Genomic DNA, 22,661 nt, shown 5'->3' with positions numbered 1-22,661 from the left:
TGCAGGACACTATGGTTATGATGGCACTAATATCTTAGCTCAAGATCATATGTAGTAGTGTGAGTTTTAAGACATAGCTGCTTGGTTTAGTGACTATACTCTTGTTCCAACAGTGACAAGAACAGGCTACAACATACTCTGTTCACAGAAGTACCAGTCCTGAGAGAGGACAGGGGATGAGACGATGAAGGAGATTCCTTGAGCCAGCACTGGCGCCATCACAGCCAGGACTGCCACCCTTGGGAGCTCGTTTTACACAGCTGCTTCCTGTAGACCTTCATGCACCCCATCACTGGAGCTTCTTGGGAAATATCACTCATTCTAAATTCCTTTATCCCTTTAGAACAGTTTTTATTTATAGAACAAGGTTTACCATGTTGTTGATATTTTGAGTTTTTTAAGTAGAGTAGTTTTGGTAAACAGGGCAGATGGAAACACCAACAGTGATAATGTTGAAAACTGAGCATGTGAGAGAAAAAAAGCAACGACAGTCCACTGAAGATCAAGAATGTCTCGGCATTCCTACTGGAGGCTTGGGACACTTCCAAGTCACGAGAAAAAGAAACTTCTGTCTCTGTGGGTCTGTCTGTTCACTAACTGCTTAGAATGTGGAACCAAGAAATCAGGTTCTTCAGATTATAATATATTCATAAATGTTGTGGGACAGGAGACTATGCTACATGTGCTTACAAAACACCTGATTTCCTCCTATTTGGGATTCTCATTCATTGCTCTCTTTCTACCCTTATTTCTCAACACTTATGTTCATTTTTAACCTGAGAATCATAAAACTATTTAATTACTACATAAATGGGAAGTATAAGAACTTGGATTTTTAAGAATTATGATGCTTTTTACATTCATGCTTATAACCATATTTGCAATGGCTCTGTGTTTCTAATTTCATTGTTAGATACTTGATATGCTCATCAGTAATTCTTTCATGACTTTTTAAATTTTTTTTACTTTTGTTGGTGCCTTATAATTATACAACATAGCAAGATTCAAAGTGATACATTCATATATGCACGGATCACTTGATGTATTTCCCCCCACATCACCCATTTCCCGTAGATTTAGTGAGTTGGTGGAGGTACCTTTATATTTGGATATAACATTATTTGAACTGTTCCCATCCTCAACCTTCCTTGCCTCCCCTCCCACGCACAATCCCCTTCCACTATTACCAGTCTCTCTTCATTTATCTGAAGTTTATTTTGTTTACTATTTTCTCTCTAGTTTCCACATATGAGAGAAAATGACCCTTGACTTTATGAGATTGAGTGATCTCAATTGGAGTGATATTTCTAGTTCCATCCATTTTCCCACAAAATGACATGATTATTTTCTTTATGACTGTGTGAAACTGCACTGTGCGTATATACCACATTTTCTTTATCCATTCATTGACGGACACTTAGGTTGGTTCCATAATTTGTCTATCATGAATTGTGCCATTATAAACATAGGTACATATGCATCACTATAGTATTCTGATTTTAATTCGTTGGGAAAGACATCAGGAGTGGTATTGCTGAGTCCAGTGGTGGTTCCCACCAACGATGTATGGAAGTTCTACTCCCCCACACCTCTGCCAGCATTTATTACTGTTTGTCTTCTTGATGAATGCCATTCTCACTGTAGATAGATGGAATCTCAGCATGTCGTTTTTTAATCTTAAGGCCTCCATTTTGATATGTCTTAGATAAGAACATCTCTCCTTCCCAGTATATTTGTTTCAAGAAATCTATGGCACAAAAGGTAGGTTTCCCAAGACATTGTATGTCTGAGAATATCTTCCAATCTGTGAGCTTCAAAAAGAATATCTTCCAATCTGTGAGCTTCAAAAAATAACTTTCTCCTTTTAACTCAGAAGAAAGTTTTATGACTCTAATGTTCATCGTTGAGAAGTCAGTACACAAGTCTCTTCTTTGCTCCTTTGTAGGTAGCTTTTATAAAAGACTTATTTATATTTATTTGTTTGTCATTTATCCATGACCTGTGAACATTTGCTACAGTTTACCTAGGTTTGCCTCCTGAAAGCACTCTTTCTAACTCCCTCAGGCTTTAATGAGTGCTTCTATTCACATTGTTTTGGTGTCTTCCCCAAGAACACCTCTCATTCTCAGCCTGGCCATGCTTCCTCACCTGTCACTTTCTCTCTTATCACTTTCCTTCCTCAGCCACATTCCTGTGCATGCGGGGAACTGTCAGGTTTGTCCTGCTCACTACTGAGATTCATGGTATGATGTCACAAAAACATTAATCTGACTTCCTTGATGGTCCCAAGAGGCACAGGCCTAATTATTTCTATCTTAATAATTTAAATTTATTTTACCCCAATTCCTTAAGCCCATTATGCTTGATTAGAAAAATATTAATTAGAGGATTTTTGGTGGGGGAGGGGAGTGCCTGAAATTGAACCGAGGGCCTCTCATATGCCAAGCACAACTCTACCACTAAGCTACATCAGCCCCTTAATTAGATTCTTGACATCTTCTTTTCACATAAAAGTCCATTTTGACCCTGTATTCTTTGGTTCTGAGAACTTTAAAGTCTCAGAATGGTCATAACTTTTGAATAGAAGAGCAATGCCATTATACATTTGTGGCTTGACCTATTTATGTTTGGAACTTGATTTATAAAAATAATATAACCTTGACTTTTTTTTAACTCAATATGTAAAAAAAAAAAGGCAAGTGACAAGAAATCTTCACATATGTGGCTGAAAATAAAAACCCTTAGAAAAAGTACTCTGTGTACAGAGATGTGACAAGGTTGCCATTGTGGGAAAGTAACCAGTGGCTGGTTACTTTCATGTAGCAAGGAAAATAGAGACTTTGTTATTTTTTCTTTTTAGATTTCTTTTGAATTTAGTAGGAAAACTGATTTGAAGTGATTAATATGGGTATTATACATTAGTTACTGAAAACTGTAATCATTCTATTCTTCATATATTTATTCTCTTTAAGCAAATCTTTGACTATGGTAATCATAAAACTAGCCATAGTCTTACTTAAGTCCTTTGTGCTTGACATGATACTATCCAAGTACTATTCTCTTAAATTTCTGTTTTACTCTCAGAATTTTGTTATTACCATTTTATATTAAAAATTACATAATTATAACATATTTTATCTCAATTTGGCTTGCCTCCTTATTTACAAAATTTCTCCATCCCTTTTTCTTTTTTCTTTTTTGCAGGTCTGGGGATGGAACCCAGGGGCATTTGACCTCTGAGCTACACCCCTGCCCTATTTTTTTATTATTATTATTCTTTACTTTGAAACCGGGTCTCACTGAGTTGTAGAGGGCCTCACTAAGTAGCTGAGGCTGTCTGTGAACCGCGATCCTCCGGTCTCAGCCTCCGGAATGCTAGGATTACAAGCGTGCACCAACACGTCCGGCTATCTCCTTTCAATCATAGCCAGCCTAACTATATTCCCAGTGAAAAACTTCCCTAAAGTATTATCAACATTTGTAACATTCCCATTTCTTTCTCCATGTCCTTAGAAGCAAATATATCCTTAAGGAATAGTGCCTTTGTTTAATATAAAAGTATCATATGCTATAATTCATGGTAATTTAATACATTTTGATGTTATAATAGATCAGCCAATTTTGATAAGTTTAGGAACATGCTAAAATACTTGCATCAAATTTAACTTAATAGTTAATTTAGCTAGGCGTGGGTGGCACACAATTGTAATCCTAGTACTTGGAAGGCTAAGACCGATAACAGGTTTGTGGCCAACCGCAGCTACTTAGTGAGGCCCTCTGCAACTTGGTGAGACCTTGTTTCAAAATAAAGAATAAAACATAGGGCTGGGAGGTGTAGCTCAGAGGTAGAATGCCCCTGGATTCAATTCCCAGTACCACAACAAAGTTAAATTTAAAAAAATATAGTAAGATACTTCTTTCTTTCTTTCTTTCTTTCTTTCTTTCTTTCTTTCTTTCTTTCTTTCTTTTTTTTTTGTGGTACTGGGGTTCCTGGAAACCCTTCTACCTCCGAGCTACACTCACAGACCTATTTTATGGTTTTTTTTTTTTGTTGTTTTTTTTTTTTAATTTGGAAACAGGGTCTTTTAAGCCAGCGAGGCTGGCTTTGAACCTGTGTGATCCTCCTGTCTCTGCCTCCCAAGCTCTCCCAAGCGCAGGGATTACAAGCGTGAGCCACCACACCCGGCAGTAAGATACATTATTATCAAACAATTCCTCAAGAGTTTAGATAAGCAGAAAATGGTCAATAGAACTGAATAAATACTTCTTAAAAGAAAAAATACAATTAGCCAATAAACATATGAAAAAATACCCAGGCATGGTGGCGCACGTTTGTAATCCCTGCGCTTGGGAGCAGAGACAGGAGGATCCTGCAGGTTCGAAGCCAGCTCTCTGGCTTAAAAGACCCTGCTTCCAAACAAAATATATCTATTTAGGTCTGGGAGCCAGTCCCAGCATTTGGGAGGCTGAGACTGGAGGATCGCGGTAGGCGGACAGCCTCAGCTACTTAGTGAGGCCCTCTGCAATTCAGTGAGACCCGGTTTCAAAATAAAGAATTAAAAAATAGGGCAGGGGGTGTAGCTTGGAGGTCGAATGCCCCTGTATTCAAACCTCAGACCCGCAAATAAATAAATAAATAAATATGCTTAGAAGGATCTAGGGAAAAAGGAACTCTTAATCACTGTTGATAGAATTGTAAATTAGTACAATTATGGAAATCAGATTAGAAGTCCCTCAAAAAAACTAGGAATGGAACCACCAAATGATCCAGATATACCACTCCTTAGTATTTTTCCTAAAGAACTAAGTCATAAAGCCGGGCGTGGTGGCGCATGCTTGTAATCCCCGCACTTGGGAGGCTGAGACAGGAGGATCACACAGGTTCAAAGCCAGCCTCAGCTACTACGTGCGGCTCTCAGCAACTTAGTGAGACCCTGTTTCCAAAAGTAGGTCTGGGAGTATAGCCCAGAGGTAGAAAGCCTCTGGGTTCCACTCCCAGTACCACACACACACACACACACACACACAAAAGAATTAAGTTATAATACTATAGTAATATCTGTATATCTGTGTTTACAGCAGCACAATTTACAATAGCCCAATTGTGGAACCGAAGTAGGTACCATCAACAGGTGAATGGATAAAGAAAACGTGGTCTATACACATAATGGAATTTTACTCAACCATAAAGAAAAGCAAAATTATGTTATTTGTAAAATGAGTAGAACTTGACAATATTATGTGAAGTGAGATTAGTCAGTCTCAGCAAGTCAAGGGTGGCGTGTTTTCCCTCATTTGTGAAAGCTACAGAAAAAATAAGAAACGTGAAAGCCTTTATGCAAAAACAAGTGGTAGAGTAGTTGAAGGGGGTTTGAGGCAGAGGGAAGGAAAGTGGGAGACTGGGAAGGAAATCATTCAAATAACACGACAGATTCCGTAAAGGTTTTTGCTTTTTTTTTTTTTTTAACCTATCTCACTAACTCACATTGGGACGAGGAGGGAGAGCAGGGAGCGGGATTTGGAGGGAAGTATGCAAAGAGCTACACACGGGGACATTCTCAGCACACTGAACCTCCTTATGATGCATCAATAAAACAAAAACATTTTTTTCTGATGATGCTGTGTGCCATGGACTGTGCAAGCTGCTGGGCCTAGATTTACCTGATGCCATCTGCCTCAATAGAATTAATTCACGTCCTTTTTCCTACTTCTCAAAACCAAAACAAAACACTTAAAGTGTCAGCGTGATGTGGCATAATGAGGCAGTTCCAGCGACTCATTCTTTCCATAACATCACTTATTGGCATCCTAACTGTTGTGTTCTTCTAAGTGTCAGGAGATAGGAATAAATTATTGGCCAAAGAAAGATTAAGTGAGGCATAGATAAATAAAATTAAACAAGTAAAAGCATTATTTTGTCAATTTATGCCTCTTTAGGTCAGGCAGGTAATGTTATAGATACAGAATTGGCATTGATACCTACAGAAAGTAATCACTCTCTGGTATATTGCTGATAGATTTTTTTTTGTGGTACTGTGGGTTGAATCCAGGGGCATTCTATCTCCAAGATATACCGCCAGCCCTATTTTTATTATTTTTCTTTCTCTTTCTTTCTTCTTTCTTTCTTTTTTTGCGGGTCTGAGGATGGAGCCCAGGGGCATCCAACCTCCGAGCTACACCCCCTGCCCTAATTTTTATTCTTTTATTTTGAAACCGGGTCTCACTGAGTTGCAGAGGGCCTCACTAAGTAGCTGAGGCTGTCCGCGAACCGCGATCCTCCGGTCTCAGCCTCCCAAATGCTGGGATTACAAGTATGCGCCACCATGCCTGGATTTGTTCTTTATTTTGAAACGGGGTTCAGTAAGTTGCAGAGGGCCTCACTAAGAAGCTCAGTCTGACTGTGATCCTGAAATCCTCCTGTCTCAGCCTCTCAAGTACTGGGACTACAAGTGTGCAGCATCATGCACGGCTGCTGATAGAATTTTATATATGTCTAATGTTCTTGCAAATCCCTTTTACTTTATTATTCAATCTGATAATTAATACTTAAAACAATTATATGATACAATATGTAATATAAAAAAAGAAAACAAACCCCTTTGACATTTGTGAACTCAGAGAAAACTATCAACATTCTGTTGTATGTTCTTCTCGTCTTTTCATACGCACGCGTTATCATTTGTTGTCGATGAACTTTTGGTTTTGACTGGCGCACTTCTTTTATACATATGGATTCATTTCACACCTATTAGTAGCCATTTACAGACCTTTATCTGAAATCCAGGAACAGCCCCAGACAAAAAACCACTTGTCATCTCAAAAACATCTCCAAACACGGATTCATTATATTCTTTCTTCCTTCTTGAGTTTCCTAATTTGTCACTTCTTGGCTCTCTTGTTTATCTCCCTCACACACTACAGTGCTCAGGATATGCTGCTGTTTCTAGAGGCAAAATCTCTCCTGGTGTGTCCTTTCCCTGAGCACAGCCTGTCTTCATCATCTCAGATTCCTCACAGAGGTAATGGAGCTCCCCCAGGAGCTCCCCACTCACTACAGGGGAAGGGCAACCAGCAGGCAACCAGATCCTCCCATTTTCATCACCTCCTCCCTACACACACACCCACACACACCCACACACACACACACACACACACACACACACACGCATGCACGCACGCACGCAATAAACTGGAATCTGCATGACCCTTAACTTAAGTCTGATGCTCCACCTAGTGGCAGAGAATGACATTCTGGGATAGGGACGTAGGGAATATGCAGGTCAGACTGTGAGGTCAAGCAACCCTGCAGAGGAGGGAGTTTGTTTGCTGCAGGCAGATGTGCAAAAGGCCAAGGAGCCCTGGAATTCAGCAGCCCACCCAGAGGTTTGATCTAAGCACTGGGCTCTCCTGAGGAAATCTCTCAAACCTCCAAACCAGTTGTTATTTTCATTCTTTAGAGGAAACAACCATGACATCCCTTTACTTACTGCCACCAAATAAAACCACATGATAATTTCATCCCGATGACTGCACTATCACCTATATAAATCCTTCCAGGATTTTTGTGTAAATCAAATAAACAAAAGGATGGTACTCATTCATCTGTGTATTAACCCTTCCGTTCAATGTACTTTAAAGAGCACCTGCCATGTTGCAGATAAGATACTGAAGGGCCCAAGTCACCTCAGCCTATAAACAGGGAATCAGATAAATCAATGAAGACAAAACACCAACAAAATGGAAATCTAACCTGGGCAGAGACGGGGGGTTTCCCCCAGAATGAAAGGTGACTGAGCCATGATCCTGTGAGGTCAGGTAGAGTCAGGTAAAGATTAAGGGTATTGTTTCAGAGTCAGCCATAGCCATGCAATGGAATATATGCCACATTAAAAAAGATATCCTAAGCTGAGCATGGTGGTGCATGCTTATAATCCCTGTACTTGAGAGGTTAAGACAGGGGGATGGCAGGTTCAAAGCCAGCCTCAGCTACTGAGCAAGGCTCTCAGCAACCTAATGAGACTGTTTTCAAATAAGAAAGAAAGTTGGACTGGGGGTATAGCTTGGAGAGAGAATGCCTCTGGGTTAGATCCTCAGTACCAAAAAAGAGAAAAAAATTCTAACACAGTGAGAATTTCTATGCAAAACAGGATGTAAAAGGCAATTTGCCTTAATCCTCTTCCTCTTTTTAGAAATAATGGATAATACCAACACTTTCAATTTTAAAAGGAAGGCTCTTTACAAGTCTCCTTACTCTTCTATACAACCATATTTTTTCTGTTGTGTTTGCAGTATATTCTCAGAGACCTCTCTCCGTTTTCTCCACCCTTTTCTAGATTTCTTGAGCATTCCATAACCTGTATGCCACAACAAGTTCTGACTCCTGACACCCCACTTGCATTCTGTTTGAGACGTACTCCTGGTCTGCCTGTGACAGAACCAGTATACGATGGATGATCCAAGAAAACCTAGATATGCCACTGTTCCAGCACAGTTTCAATGCAATGGCTATTGTGAGAAAGCAAATATCTTTCTCACAATACTGGGTACTGGGGATGAAACCCAGAGGCTTTCTACCTCCGGGCTATACTCCCAGACCCATTTTATATTTTATTTGGATACAGGGTCTCACTAAGTTGCTGAGAGCCTCACTAAGTAGCTGAGGCTGGCTTCAAACCTGTGCAATCCTCCTGTGTCAGCCTCCCAATCGCGGGGATTACAAGCGTGCGCCACCACGCCCAGCTTGTAAATATCATTTTGGATTTGTTCTAACCTTCCCTTTTAAATGCCCAAGCTTTCCTTTTTTTTTTTAACTGAAAAATGTGAGGCGATGTATTTTCCATTTTCTCTTGTCTAGCTGATACCAAAATGTTCAGGCATTTTTATCAACACTTTTATGGGTATGCCCATACATACTAAGAAAAATAAATATTTCTCCTATAGGGAAAGTGACTATTCATTAGATCAGTACTTATTAGCATATAATATGTGCTAGGTACAATACTAGATGCTAGGCACACAAAGTTGAATGGGACACAACTTTATTTCATTACAATTCTTTTACACAGTATCACACACATGAAGCAAGACCCTGATGTATGCAGTAGTTGCTCATTTTGGTGATGATAATTTATTTAGAGTCTTCTAAAATTATTACAGACTCTTTTTTTCGTGTGTGTGTGTGTGTGTGTGTGTGTGTGTGTGTGTGTGTGTTGTACTGGGGATTGAACTCAGAGGCACTACTCTACCTCTGAGCTACTCTCTGAGCCCTTTTTTGTTTGTTTTTGAAACAGGGTCTTACTAGGTTGCTGAGCCTGGGCTTTAAACCTACAATCCTCCTGTTTCTGCCTCCAAAGTACTGGGATCACAAGTGTGTGCCAGCACTCCTGACTGTTTCAGACTTTTAAAATGAAAATACTAGCCAGGCGTGGTGGCGCATGCTTGTAATCCCTGTGCTTGGGAGGTGGAGACAGGAGGATTGCGCTGGTTTGAAGCCAGCTGCGCTGGCTTAAGAGACCCTGTTTCCAATTAAAAAATATAAAATGGGTCTGGGAGTGTAGCCTAGAGGTAGAAGGGTTTCCAGGATCCCCAGTACCACCAAATGAATGAATAAATAAATAAATAAATAAATAAATAAATAAAATGAAAATACTATAGTAGTGCCATCAATACTCACCAACACTGTAATATCTCTTCAATTCTGTACGCCTGATTTCCTTCAACTGATTACTTTTTCTCTTTTTTTTCTCATCAGTAACATATTCTTCGTCCAGCGCAATGTTGCACTTGTCTTGTTCCAAAATGACTGAGTTGGCATCTTCTTTCCCAGGATGAGTCCTGGTGGCTACAGTGGAGGTTGTCTCTGCATTTTGTTTAGCTTGTTTTTTCTTTTTCAATCTAGAAATGACAGAGAGAAGGTGGTGAACATTGGAGACATGATTTACAAAAAGAAATCTTATGAATTTCATGTTGTTGGGCTTTGAAAACTAATATAGAAAACATTCCTTGGCCGGGTGTGATGGCGCACACTTCCCCGTGCTTGGGAGGCGGAGACAGGAGGATAGCACAGGTTTGAAGCCAGCCACACTGGCTTAAGAGACTCTGTTTCCAAATAAAAAAAATTATAAAAATAGGTCTGAGGGTGTAGCCAGGAGGTAGAAGGGTTTCCAGGAACCCCAGTACCACCAAAAAAAAAAAAAAAATCTTTGCACTATTCATCATTACATTTTTATGTTATTTTATTGCTTTCTAATAATTTAAAAAGTCTTAAGAAAGGCTTTTCTTCAATTTTATATTCACTACATACTACATATCAGAAAAATATTGGGACATGTTCTAGGCCTGAGGAAAAATGAGAGACTTGTGTAGAGTATTAAATGTTGAGTGCTTTTTAAAAGATCAAGATACACAGTCAACTTACTCTATTGCCATGTTTGGGGTGTTATATGAAAAACCAAGTGTTTCTGGTTTTCAGTGGTTGCTCTGACTGATGGGCAAGCACATGTAAAAGCAAGTCCTATACAACTGTCTCACATGATCAATATCAAGCTAGGTAAGATGTGAATGTTCAGGCCTGAGTAATTCTTCCTTTATATATCTAACAGGAGTGCTGAAGAAAAAGCAGCACTTCTCGAGACAGGAAAAGCTGCAATGACAATACATAAGTATCATTAGTATAACTAACACAATAGCTAACTAGTGCCTTAGTAAATATATTTGATGCTTTCACTTCTGATAACAAGATATATAAGATATACAGTGATACAAGATCCTCCTGATTACAAGATATATAAGATGTACAGTTTGTCATAATTCACTGAAATCCAATAACTCAAAACAGTTTCCAAATGCTGCATTTCTCTATAGCTAATCAATGTGTCACTTACTTGTCCATCTGAAGAATGTGCTTTAGCAGAGCATAGACCTTCTCAGAACAAGGGCCCTGGCCATTCATGCTGGTGGCACTCTGCTCATAGGTGAATATTTCTTTAATGAGGACCTTTCTTTCTGTGTCTGGATAGAAATGATCTAGGCACAACTCACATTCTCTTACCCATTTCTACTTCCTTTGCCCCCTTGAGCATCTGGACAAGTTGATGTTGGGCAATGTATAAGTAAATGTGTGGGTAGACAAATGGCATAACTATGGGATGACACAGAGGGTAAGGTTGGATTTTATGCTGCTTTGCTGGGTGATGTTAGACAAATTAATGTGACAGTCAAGAGCTGTCTCTCCCTGCAGCGTTGACCCTTAAGAGAGCTTTGAACTCCATCTCGAAACAACTCCTTAGGCCTCAGTCTTGTTGTGTATTAAATGTGACAAACGTACTTCCTTAGCTATCAACAGGGTCTTTTACTAGGATTAGATAAGACAATATATGTCAACATATAACACAAAACAAACAGAAACAGAAGTAGTAAAATATCCCTTAATACAATCATATAATGGCATGAGAACAAAACATGGCAAGATGCATGACACATTGTTTTGGGGATAAAGGTCTCAGACTCCAACAAGATACCGCAAGTTGACTGCCACACAGTGAACACTGAAAACATAGGATCTTAGACTCTCCTTGGATAATAAATGAGGATATGACCCAAGACACAAGACCACCAGAGAAGTCACAGACAAATATACTCCTCACTTCTTAGTTCAGTGACATTTTTGTTTGCTTACTTTAAAAAATCACCAATCAAACATAATCAGAGGCTTGTAAAAAGGAATTATTTTCAGGAAATAATCTTTATTTTCTACCCTTAGATTTTAAACTGTTTCTCTGGTAAAAGAGAAGAGAGCGCTTTCCAAAGATGAGGTTGATAATGCTTCAGTAAAACGATTTTCCTCCTGTTTAAGATTACTGTATGAAGCTTAAATTAATGCCCAGTAACATAGATACAATAGAGATATCATTTATTTACATAGGGAGATTTGTCTCTGCAGAGAGCACCTCTCTTATCCAAAATGCTGGCTATGAGTGGGGCTGATCCTATGGTGTGTGTGTGTGTGTGTGTGTGTGTGTGTGTGTGTGTGTGTGTATTATATATATACTGATCAAAAACATCCTGAAATGAACCTATTTGAGTCATTCAAAAACAATCTTTCTAGGAGAGAAAACATGTCGAAATTTAGTTTTATTTAGCCTGAGATATGCTGCCCCTTAATCTTCTGAATCTTTCCACTTTAAGTTCATTAAAATGTCATTTTGCCAAGCGTGATGGCACAGGCCTATAATCCCAGCATTCTGAAGGCAGAGAGCAGGGGATCACAGTTTGCAGACAGCCTCAGCTACTTAGCGAGGCCCTTCACAAATCAGTTAGACCCTGTTTAAAAAAATGAAGAATAAAAAATTAGAGCTGGGGGCATCTCTAAGAGGTAGAATACCACTGGGTTCCATTGCCAGTACCATAAAAAAAAGTCCTCATTTCACTACCCACACAATAATTGAATTCACTCCGATCTAGGGCATCTGTGTTGATGAACAGCAGCACCATTTGGGAACACCTCATTAGAGACTGATTTTCACAAATGGAAATAACAAAATGGGAAATACCGCTTTATATATATTCTCCAATTTCCATACAGAACATATTGTCAACACACATAGCCAAATACAGTTGTTACTTCAGAAAAAAATTCTAGGAAATAGTGATAACAAACTTGTTTAACAGAAAATAGAGTACAATTTCATATTTTAGAAGTCCTACAATCATCAACACCTTTTTTTTGTTTTTTTACTAGAGTGCTTCTGAGAATTTGTTTCTCTGGGGGTTATCAATATAACTAGAACATTTTGATCTTGCAATTGAAAATCAGATGGGTTTCTGAAAACCTTTAAAATCCTTCCTTGCAAGTATGGAAATACGTTTGTTGCACCTTTTCCAAGTATGAACACCTGTCAACTCAATAATAAATGTGGAACAGGTGATGCTCATCAAACATTCCTTTCCAGAACTTTTGTTTTTTAGGTATTCTCTTTTATTTTTCAAGCCCATATCTATCCTGGTAATTAATTCTCACAATAGTGATGCATTTTCACTAAATTGATGCAAACTGAAAAAAATAGTGTTGTGGAAAAATAAACTCCTCTTATTTCATGTAAGCTTTTTAGGAGTCCATAGGTCCTGAGGTGAGTCTCACATCCCCACACCTGAAGGTTCCTCGGGACTCCATGGAATTGTGGTGTTTTCCCGTGACACTTTCAAAGCTTTCTCTGACTAGTAACATGTTAAAAAAATAAATAAATAAACTCTCATCTCCTTACTCTGATACTTGATTTTTTTTTTTTTTTTTGGTGGTACTGGGGGTGGAACCCACGGGCTTTCTACATCCGGGCTATATTCCCAGACCTATTGTATATTTTATTTGGAAACAGGGTCTCACTAAGTTGCTGAGAGCCTCACTAAGTAGCTGAGGCTGGCTTCGAACCTGTGCGATCCTCCTGTCTCAGCCTCCCAAGCGCAGGGATTACAAGCGTGAGCCACCACACCCAGCTACCGATACTTGATTTTAAAAGAAAAAAAAATCCAGATGTAGTGGTGCACACCTGTAATCTTAGTATTGGGGAGACTGAGACAGGAGGATCACAAGTCGGAGGCCAACCTCAAACAACTTAGAGAGACCCTGTTTCAAAATACAAAATAGCCGGGCATGGTGGCACACGCTTGTAATTCTTGCACTTGGGAGGCTGAGACAGGAGGATCGCACAGGTTCGAAGCCAGCCTCAGCTACTTAGTGAGACTCTCAGCAACTAAGTGAGACCCTGTTTCCAAATAAAATATAAAATAGGTCTGGGAATGCAGCTCGAAGGTAGAAAGCCCCTGGGTTCCATCCCCAGTACAATAAAATAAATAAATAAATAATTAAAAAAGGGTTGGGGAGGTAGCTCATTAGTAGAGTGTCCTCTGGGATCCATCCGTAGTATCACAATAATAAATAAATAATACAAATAAATAATAAGATGTACTAACTGCATATATTAAAATATACTAAATAATAAAATCTTTAATATTACATTAGTGGTTCTATATGACTCTTCATGTAGTTTTATAATTTGGAGTCTGTGTGTTTCTGATAAAAATGCCATAGAAATAAATATCTAGCACTGCATTTCCAATACGGTAACCACTAGCCAGTCACCTGTGGTTCCTAAATTTAATTAAAATTCAATAAAAATTTAAAATTCAGCTGTAAGAATTGTACTTCAAGAGCTCAATGGCTTTATATTCTATTGAACAACACACCTGTGGGATATCTGTATCATCCCTCGACAGAACTGTTCTAAGTTACAGTAGCCCTATTAGCAAAACACTGCAGGGAAGGGTGAAAATGAAGATCCCATTGAAGACTCACTGATTATATGCATGGGATACAGCTATAAGGCTATATAAAAAAAAAGGTAAAGGGAGTTTTCAGAAAAAGAAAGTTGTCAGCTGGGGTTGGGATGGGGGAAAGAGAATAAGAAAATTACTTTTCATTTTGTTATCTATTATATTTAAATTTTATATCATTTGACCTCCAATAGGTACCCAATGATTTAAGTATTTAGGCTTTGATAACTTCTTCCTATTATAAGAATAATTTAACACTGCTGTCAAAAAATCAAGTTTTACTTTATCAGAAAGATGATTATAAAAAGCTTGGAAGAGCTTTCTCCTGGCAGCGACCACAGAGAAGAGTATGGAAGCAGGCCCCATGGGATGAAGGTTGCAAATATCTTACTATCACAAAGCCCTGGGAGGCAGGCAGCTTTTATCTCTGCTTTACAGATAAGAAATCTGAGGCTGGAGAAAAAACTGAGGCCACTTCCCAAGGTCAAAGGACAGAGCTTAGTTATGGAGCAGGAATTCACAAACCAAGGCTAGAGACAGCTGATATGGTCTCTCAGGACTGTGCCTCTAAAAGTATTTACGACACATCTGTCTATTTTGATTCTAAAATACAATCTAGCCGTGCGTTGTGGCGCACGCTTGTAATCCCAGCGTTCGGGAGGCTGAGACCAGAGGATCGCAGTTCGTGGACAGCCTCAGCTACTTAGTGAGGCCCTCCGCAACTTAGTGAGACCTTGCTTCAAAATAAAGAATAAAAAATAGGACAGGGGGTATAGCTCAGAGGTCAAATGCCTCTGGGTTCCATCTCCAGACCCGCAAAAAAAAAAAAAAAAAAAAAAAACAATCTACTAGACTTTGGAAATTCCATGAACTACTCAAAGAATAGCCTGACAATCTGCAGGCTTCATGGCACTGTTAGGAATCAGCTCTGTGACCTTCTTTGGAAATATGATAAATCTCTGGGGCTTCTAAGTAAACAAAAGCAAGAGGCTGAAATAATTGTCAAGGTCTTGTCTGGCTCTAACAGTTTGCACTTGGCACGAGAAGATTAGGAAATGTGCTAAAACTGTTTCAACATTAAAAAAAATTAAATCCAAACTAAACCTTCACAAGAGTCTTGCACTTCCCTATTTTCCTCTAAGTTTCAAATCTGATTACATTTTCCTTCCACTGTGGAGCCCCAGGACCTGGGAAAGTACAGAGGTCAAGATACAGCTCCATTTTATACGTAATAGCTAGGGGGAAAAAAAAAAAAAAGCAAATCAACTAAAAATCCAAACAAAAAAACACACTGCTCTACAATCTGGCACTAATAGCTTCAGAAAGATGAGTTCACAATGTCAAAATTGATCAATAAAAAAAGATGCCAGCGAGGGTTCCATCTTCAGTCCCTTGTGGAACCTCCATACTGATAGCCATAGTAGTTGTATTAATTCACAATCCTATAAGCAGTGTATAAAAGTTCCTATTTTCCCACATCCTCACCATCATTTATTATTATTTATATTCTTTTATTTTTTTTGGTACTGGGGTTTGAACCCAGGGACATTCTACCTTTAAGCTACACCCCCAGCCCTATTTTTTATGCTTTATTTTGAAACAGAGACTAAGTTGCAGAGGGCCTCACTAAGTAGCTGAGGCTGGCCAAGAACCAGTGATCTTCCTGTCTCAGCTTCCTTAGTACTGGGATTTCAAGCATGTATTGTATTCTTGTTTGTATTCTTGATGACTGCCATTTTAGCTAGAGTTAAGTGGAATTCCAGTGTAGTTTTTTTTTTTTATTTTTATTTTTTTTATTTTTTTTTTGGTGGTGGTACTGGGGTTCCTGGAAGCCCTTCTACCTCCTGGCTACACTCCCAGACCTATTTTTTCTCTTTTTACATTTTTATTTGGAAACAGGGTCTAAGCCAATGCGCGCAGCTGGCTTCAAACCTGCGTGATCCTCCTGTCTCTGCCTCCCAAGTGCAGGGATTACAAGCGTGCGCCACCACGCCAGGCTTGTTTTTCTCTCTTGATAATGATGCTGCACATTGTTTCATACAGTTATTGACTTTGGTTTTTCTTCTCTTAAGAAGTATCTATTTAATTCAATTGCCCATTTTTTGATTGGGTTGTTATTTTTTTTTTTTAGTATTAAGTTTGTTGAATTCTTCATATATTCTAGGTATTAGTTCTCTATCAAAAAAATAGCTGTCAAGGATTTTCTTCAATTCTGTAGGCTCTCTATCCAGACTCTTGATTGTTTCCTTTGCTGTGAAGAAGCTTTTTAGTTAAAGTCAGAATACTATAGTGATACATACATATCCATGTTTGCAGCAGCACAAATTACAGTAGCCACATTATGGAACCAACCTAAGTATCTGTCAATGGATAAATAGATAAAGAAAATGGTATATACACACAATAAAATTTTACTCAGCCATAAAGAAAACAAAATTATGTCATTTGCAGAAAATGGATAGAGCTAGAAAATATTATCCTTAGCCAGTCTCAGAAAGTCAAGAGTCCTATGTTTTCTCTCATATATAAGATAGAGGGAACGCAGAAAACATAAAAACTTCAGTTAAAGGAGGAAAGAGAACAGTAGAACAGTGGAAGCAGATTGGGTGGGGGGAGGTCCGAAGGGGGAAATACAAGAATTGAGGAAGGAAATGGTTCCAGTAATGCTATGTTCATACATGAAGGTATCACTACCAATCACTAACATGTATGTGGAGGTAGGAAGGGGAGCAGGGTGGGCGGGGAGGGAAATACACTAAGTGCTGCTGTGTGCATGTTTCTATCGCTTTGAGCTCTGCTACAAAAAAAAACCCCAGATCAACAATAGGACAATATAATCCTTGTTAATATAAAATATTTCCTTAAAATCACCTCTGTAGGGAAAAGGAACATAAAAGATGTAAACAGAACTGTTGGGAGCCATTAAGGCCTTCACCTAGATTGGTGTCTCTGACTCTGCTAACTGTCCTTCACCCAGAGTCAACAAGGTTTGGGGCTATGGAAAGTTCAAAGAGGTCTGAGAGAGGATCAGGTGGTGATGACACGAGGGTACTGATAGGCCTATCTGTAATGATGTGTTTTGTATTGGTCTTTATTGTATTCTGCTGGTGGTAGCACGAGAATGTTGATTGACCTGTAGTTGTGTATAAATACCTCTGGAAAAACAAACCCAGGGTTGGCGTCGGCACAATAAAGATGAGATTGACCCAGAAGTTGTGTTGGCCAGGAGCGTCCACGCAATAGAGAATACTGACCCAAGCATAGTTGTCGACCCGTAGGAAACATACATACATATATATATATTTATTATTTTTTATTTTTATTTTTTGTGGTACTGGAGTTCCTGGAAGCCCTTCTACCTCCGGGCTACACTCCCAGACCTATTTTTACATTTTTATTTGGAAACAGGGTCTCCTAATCCAGCGTGCGCGGCTGGCTTCGAACCTGAGCGATCCTCCTGTCTCTGCCTCCCAAGCGCGGGGATTACAAGAGTGCGCCACCACGCCTGGCATCCACCTAGGAAATATTGACCCACGAACAGGGGTCGACCAGTAGAGATAGTAAGCTGGCGGCTCCCCCACGTTATAATTTAAAATTCTCCATCCTCACGCCTCAATTCAGAACCCGTACTCTTGCCGGCTGGCTTCGGCATAGAAATTTCATGAAAAAATTATAAAATAGTATTATAGTTTGATATCATTTTTCTGGAAACAACACACCAAAACCACAGCAAAATCTCCCCCCAAACCAATGACTTAGTCCATGTAGACATATGGGTATGTAAGTGTAGTAGATGCACTAGAAAATGGTTGGTCAATAGAGAAAGAGTGAACTTTTACAGTTAGTTTGATGGTGTTGGATGTTTGGGTACAGCAAAGATCTTTTACTTTTTTAATTGTAAGACCAATCAAGCAACAAAAATTAAATATTAGCAGCTATGGCAATATTTTGCTCTGTGATTTATTTCTCCCCCTGGGGGTCAGGCTATTGCAGTGATTCTGGGACAACAGCACCACCCATCCTTCTTTTTTTTTTTTTTTTTTTTTTTTAAACAGACAGAACTGATCTATTTCCCTCAGGGGACCTCCCTTTGGTTCTTGTCCTTGGTTTTCTGGCTGCAGCTTTGTCAACCTCACTGGTCTGACCTTCAGAGTCTACCTTGTTTTTTCCTGATTGTCAAATCCTGACTTGCTGCCTCCAGATTGAGGAAAACTAAACCACGCTACAAGGGGGTGAGATCAGCATGCGGCAGACACATTTGTGTTTGACTCTTCTTTTTTCCCTTGGGTACACACTCAAGAATCAGGATCCTTGTCCATCAAGATTAAACCTTATTTCAGAATAAAAATAAAATAAGGCTGGGGGTGAATCTGGAAGGTAGAATGCCTCTGGGTTTAATCTCCAGTAAAAAAAAAAAAATAGTACACAAATGATTTACTTTTTAAAACATATAGTGCACTTGGTTCCTAGTAAGATCTCAAAGCCACAGGTTACTTATCTGACGCGCTGGCGCTGTTAGGCTTATTCGGGAATATCTAAGGATTCAAATAAATAAGAAAACACATCTTATACAACACACAGAAGACATGACAAACCTCAGATAGTAATATATGCTCACTTTTCCTCAATACACATAAATATTTTTTAACTTTGCTATGAATTTAGTCACCAGTACAAAGCTATTTATTATTTCTAGAAGAACATCATGCCTTATATTTAATTTAATATGTGATTTCATATAATGAGTCAATTTTCAGCTTCCACTCCTAATTGTGGTATATTCTAAACAAATCAAACTTAAAGGAGGAGAAGGCAAAATCATTTGTTTTGGCTTTTTTAACCTCATTTGATAAAATTATCTTTTGGAATTATGGTATGGTCAAATTTAAAAAAATAAAACTTTAGGAGTAATCACTGGAAAAATCCGTAGGTGGTCCTGATTCTAGGAGCACACTTTGAGATTTATCTTCTTTATTTTCACTGTCTAATTATAATAATAAGATTTCTTCCACTCCCCAAACTGAAATTCACCAGTTAAAATGAAAATATTCTGTTTTTTCAAAGAACCACTACAATTACAAAAAGAGATTTTTTTTGCTTAGAGTTTAATAACTAGTGATTTATCTTTACCCAGGTGCACATATACTTGAAACATCAAACAGAATGCCAATCAGGGTCCAGTCACAAAAACCCTATGCCACTTCTTTAGGACTTCTTTGTGCTAGTAAGACAGTGATGAGCTGGGCATGGTGGCACATGCTTGTAATCCCAGCACATGAAAGACTGAGACAGGAAGATCACAGGTTTGTGGCCAGCCTCAGCAATTGAGCAAGACCTTGCTTCAAAAAATTTTTTAAAAGGACTGGGGATTTAACCCAAAGGTAAAATGTCCCTGGGTTAAATCTCCAGTACTGAAAAAAAAAAAAAGATAGTGATGGGTCAGCAGATCTTAAGATCTTAGAGGACTCTGGTAACCAAAAGTTATATGCCAGAAATGGCCTGGAAGGAACCTTGGAGTAGATTCATTTGAAACATTTCAGAGCTTGCAAAGACTCCCCAGGACTACAGTGAAGGTGCTACAAAGTGCATGCACACTGTGTGGAACATTTGCCTTGTATTTATGAAACAAGACCAGCTTTTGTTTCATGCACAGGTTGCCCCATACCTTTTCTAAAATGCAGGCTGGGGAAACACTAGGTGAGACGATGGTGATATAGATGATCCTCAATTTAAGATGGGCTACATTACAAGTCAAAAATAAAAAATATTTTACATCACAGTTGCATTTAGCACTCCATTAAACCCCATTTTAAAGTGGAGAACTATTGAAAAACTATTAAGTTGAGTCACTACAAGTTCTATTTATCTCAACTATACACTGAAGATGGGAACCAGAAAAGAGAATTTGCTCCAAGTAGTAAAAGAATAATTTTATACTAAGAATAATTAGCCAAGTCCTATAAATATAATATTTAAGTACCAGGAATTTTTCTGCTTATCAACCAAGAATTACCCAGCAATGAACAATTTCCTTAAAACACTGGCTCATTTCCCCCAAATAAGGAGGAATAAAATTTTCTGATAAATTTCTAACTTTTTAAGCTGGGTGTGGTGGCACACGCTTGTAATCCCAGCATTCGGAAGGCTGAGACAGGACAATCGTGGTTTGCGTACAGCCTCAGCTACTTAGTGAGGCCCTCTGCAACTCAGTGAGATCTGCTTTCAAGATAAGGAATAATAATTTTTAAAAAAGGGCAGGGGGTATAGCTCGGAGGTCAAATGCCCCCGGGTTCCATCCCCAGACCCGCAAAAAAAAAAAAAAAAAGAAAATTTCTAACTTTTTACATTTAACATGCACACAGAGGTGAAACCAACCTCATATATAATTGAGAAAACAACACCATGTCCTATAGCAGACTTTATCAAGAAACCCTTTTTTATTATACTTTATTTTTATTTGTGTGTGTGTGTATTGTTGGGAGTTGAATCAAGGCTTTGCATATGCTCTATCACTGAGCTACACTCTAATCCTCCGTTTGATTTTTTAAAATAATTGTTGAAAAATGGCATTTGCTCTTGAAAATTCCTTTTAATTTTAATACACATTCTAAACCTCTCAAATATTCATAATATTGAAATGATAATCCTCCAAATTTCCTGTGGATTTCCAAATTTCTTATAGATTAAGCCATAAGAAAACTCAGCTGGACTTTATTTTGGCTGAGATAAAAGGTTTCTAAAGAAATCCAAAATGAGAATATAACAATATTTCATCAGTTGTGGGAAATAAAAATGTTTTTAACTTTTAAGACTTTTTGCAGGTGGTACATTAGATAGAGGTCAAGTAAAAGTCAAAGACAGGAATGTTTCAATGTTCTTTGTAAGAATTAGGCCAAAGAATCTTCAATAATCCTCAGTCAAGTGTCCCTTAACAAGAGAAGTTACATGTTTAACCCATGTATCATTATAATTTTACGATGGCATAGGCAAAGATAAAAATCTGCATTTATCAATCATTTTAGTACAACTACTCATTAACAAAAATACTACTATCTCAATATTCGAATTCATTATTAATATATAATTTAGGGGAGTTTGGCATTGTACCCAAATTCTGAGGAACAGTATAAACAGTATAGAATTTTCTTAACTATCAAAAACCTTTCAACACCTGCATTCTTTTTTTTTTTTTTTTTTTTTTGGTGGTACTGGGGTTCCTGGAAACCCTTCTACCTCCGGGCTATACTCCAAGACATACATACATATATCATACATATATATATATATATATATATATATATATATATGTTTTTTTTTTTTTAAACAGGGTCTCTTAAGCCAGCAAGACTGGATTTGAACCTGCGTGATCCTCCTGTCTCTGCCTCCCAAACGCAGGGATTACAAGCATGTACTACCACGCCCGGCCTAACAACCTGCATTCTTAATAATCTAATAATCATCACTGTAGGAATTTTGAATGGTTTTTAAAATAATTTCTATGCCAAATTTTGGATCTTTATTTGCTGAAGTTAATGATTCCAAGTCTAGAACGCACCAAAGCAGACTACAACCTCTACCAGGAACAATTCACTTCAACATGTCTTGTCCTACCAAACTTCTGCACAGCTACTCCATCCAAAAGTGTTGCCAGTTCATCCAGTTTTTCCTTTTCATAATCATTGTGACATCTAATTGCTCAATGACTCTTGAATACATTTTCAATGTGAGCTTTGTCATCTTTTTCTTTCAAAAGCATGACATCATCTTGGGTCACAATGACCTCTACAACTTTTCCTAAGTATGAGACTCAACATCTTCAAGATTTATGGTCAACTCCTCCCCTCCAAACACTGCACAATGAGATTCAAGAGCCATATCTTTAATAACTCATGTTTTCTTTTGTCACCAAAACTTAGAGCTTTGATTGTCACATCCTGAAGACCAAACTTTTGCCTATTTAAAATGAGTGTACTTAGCCGGGCGTGGGAGGCGGAGACAGGAGGATCACGCAGGTTCGAAGCCAGCCCAGCTGGCTTAAGAGACCCTGTTTCCAAAAAATAAAAAAGTATAAAACAGGTCTCGGAGTGTAGCCCGAAGGTAGAAGGGCTTCCAGGAACCCCAGTAGCACCCCGCAAAAAAAAGAAAGAAAGAAAGAAAGAAAAAAAAATGAGTGTACTTAGAGATTCTCCATCAACATCATCAGCATTTATGACTAAGGGTTTACAGTAAGCATTGGCAATTATAAGACCAGCAACAATAAATTGGAAACTAGAAATTTTCTTATTACTCAATAGAACATAGGCATCTGGAAATCACAATTCTGGCTTTTTAAT

At 38.4% G+C, this 22,661-nt stretch overlaps 1 protein-coding gene across 3 annotated transcripts in view; it reads right to left on the bottom strand.

The window, feature by feature from the left end:
- The window catches only part of NCOA7 (nuclear receptor coactivator 7), a gene marked incomplete at its 5' end in the record, with an annotated part of 136,793 nt that overhangs the window by 84,781 nt on the left and 29,351 nt on the right, over nucleotides 1-22,661 (bottom strand). For all 3 annotated transcript variants that reach the window (XM_080700627.1, XM_080700628.1, XM_080700629.1), the window contains one exon: nucleotides 9,674-9,894. In XM_080700627.1, coding sequence (XP_080556753.1) covers nucleotides 9,674-9,894 — 221 coding nt within the window. The remainder of the gene's footprint in view (nucleotides 1-9,673; nucleotides 9,895-22,661) is intronic.

This window comes from Muscardinus avellanarius (assembly GCF_963383645.1).
Source record: "Muscardinus avellanarius genome assembly, chromosome: 8".
Lineage (NCBI taxonomy): Eukaryota > Metazoa > Chordata > Mammalia > Rodentia > Gliridae > Muscardinus > Muscardinus avellanarius.
This window is presented reverse-complemented; position numbering and strand designations above follow the sequence as displayed.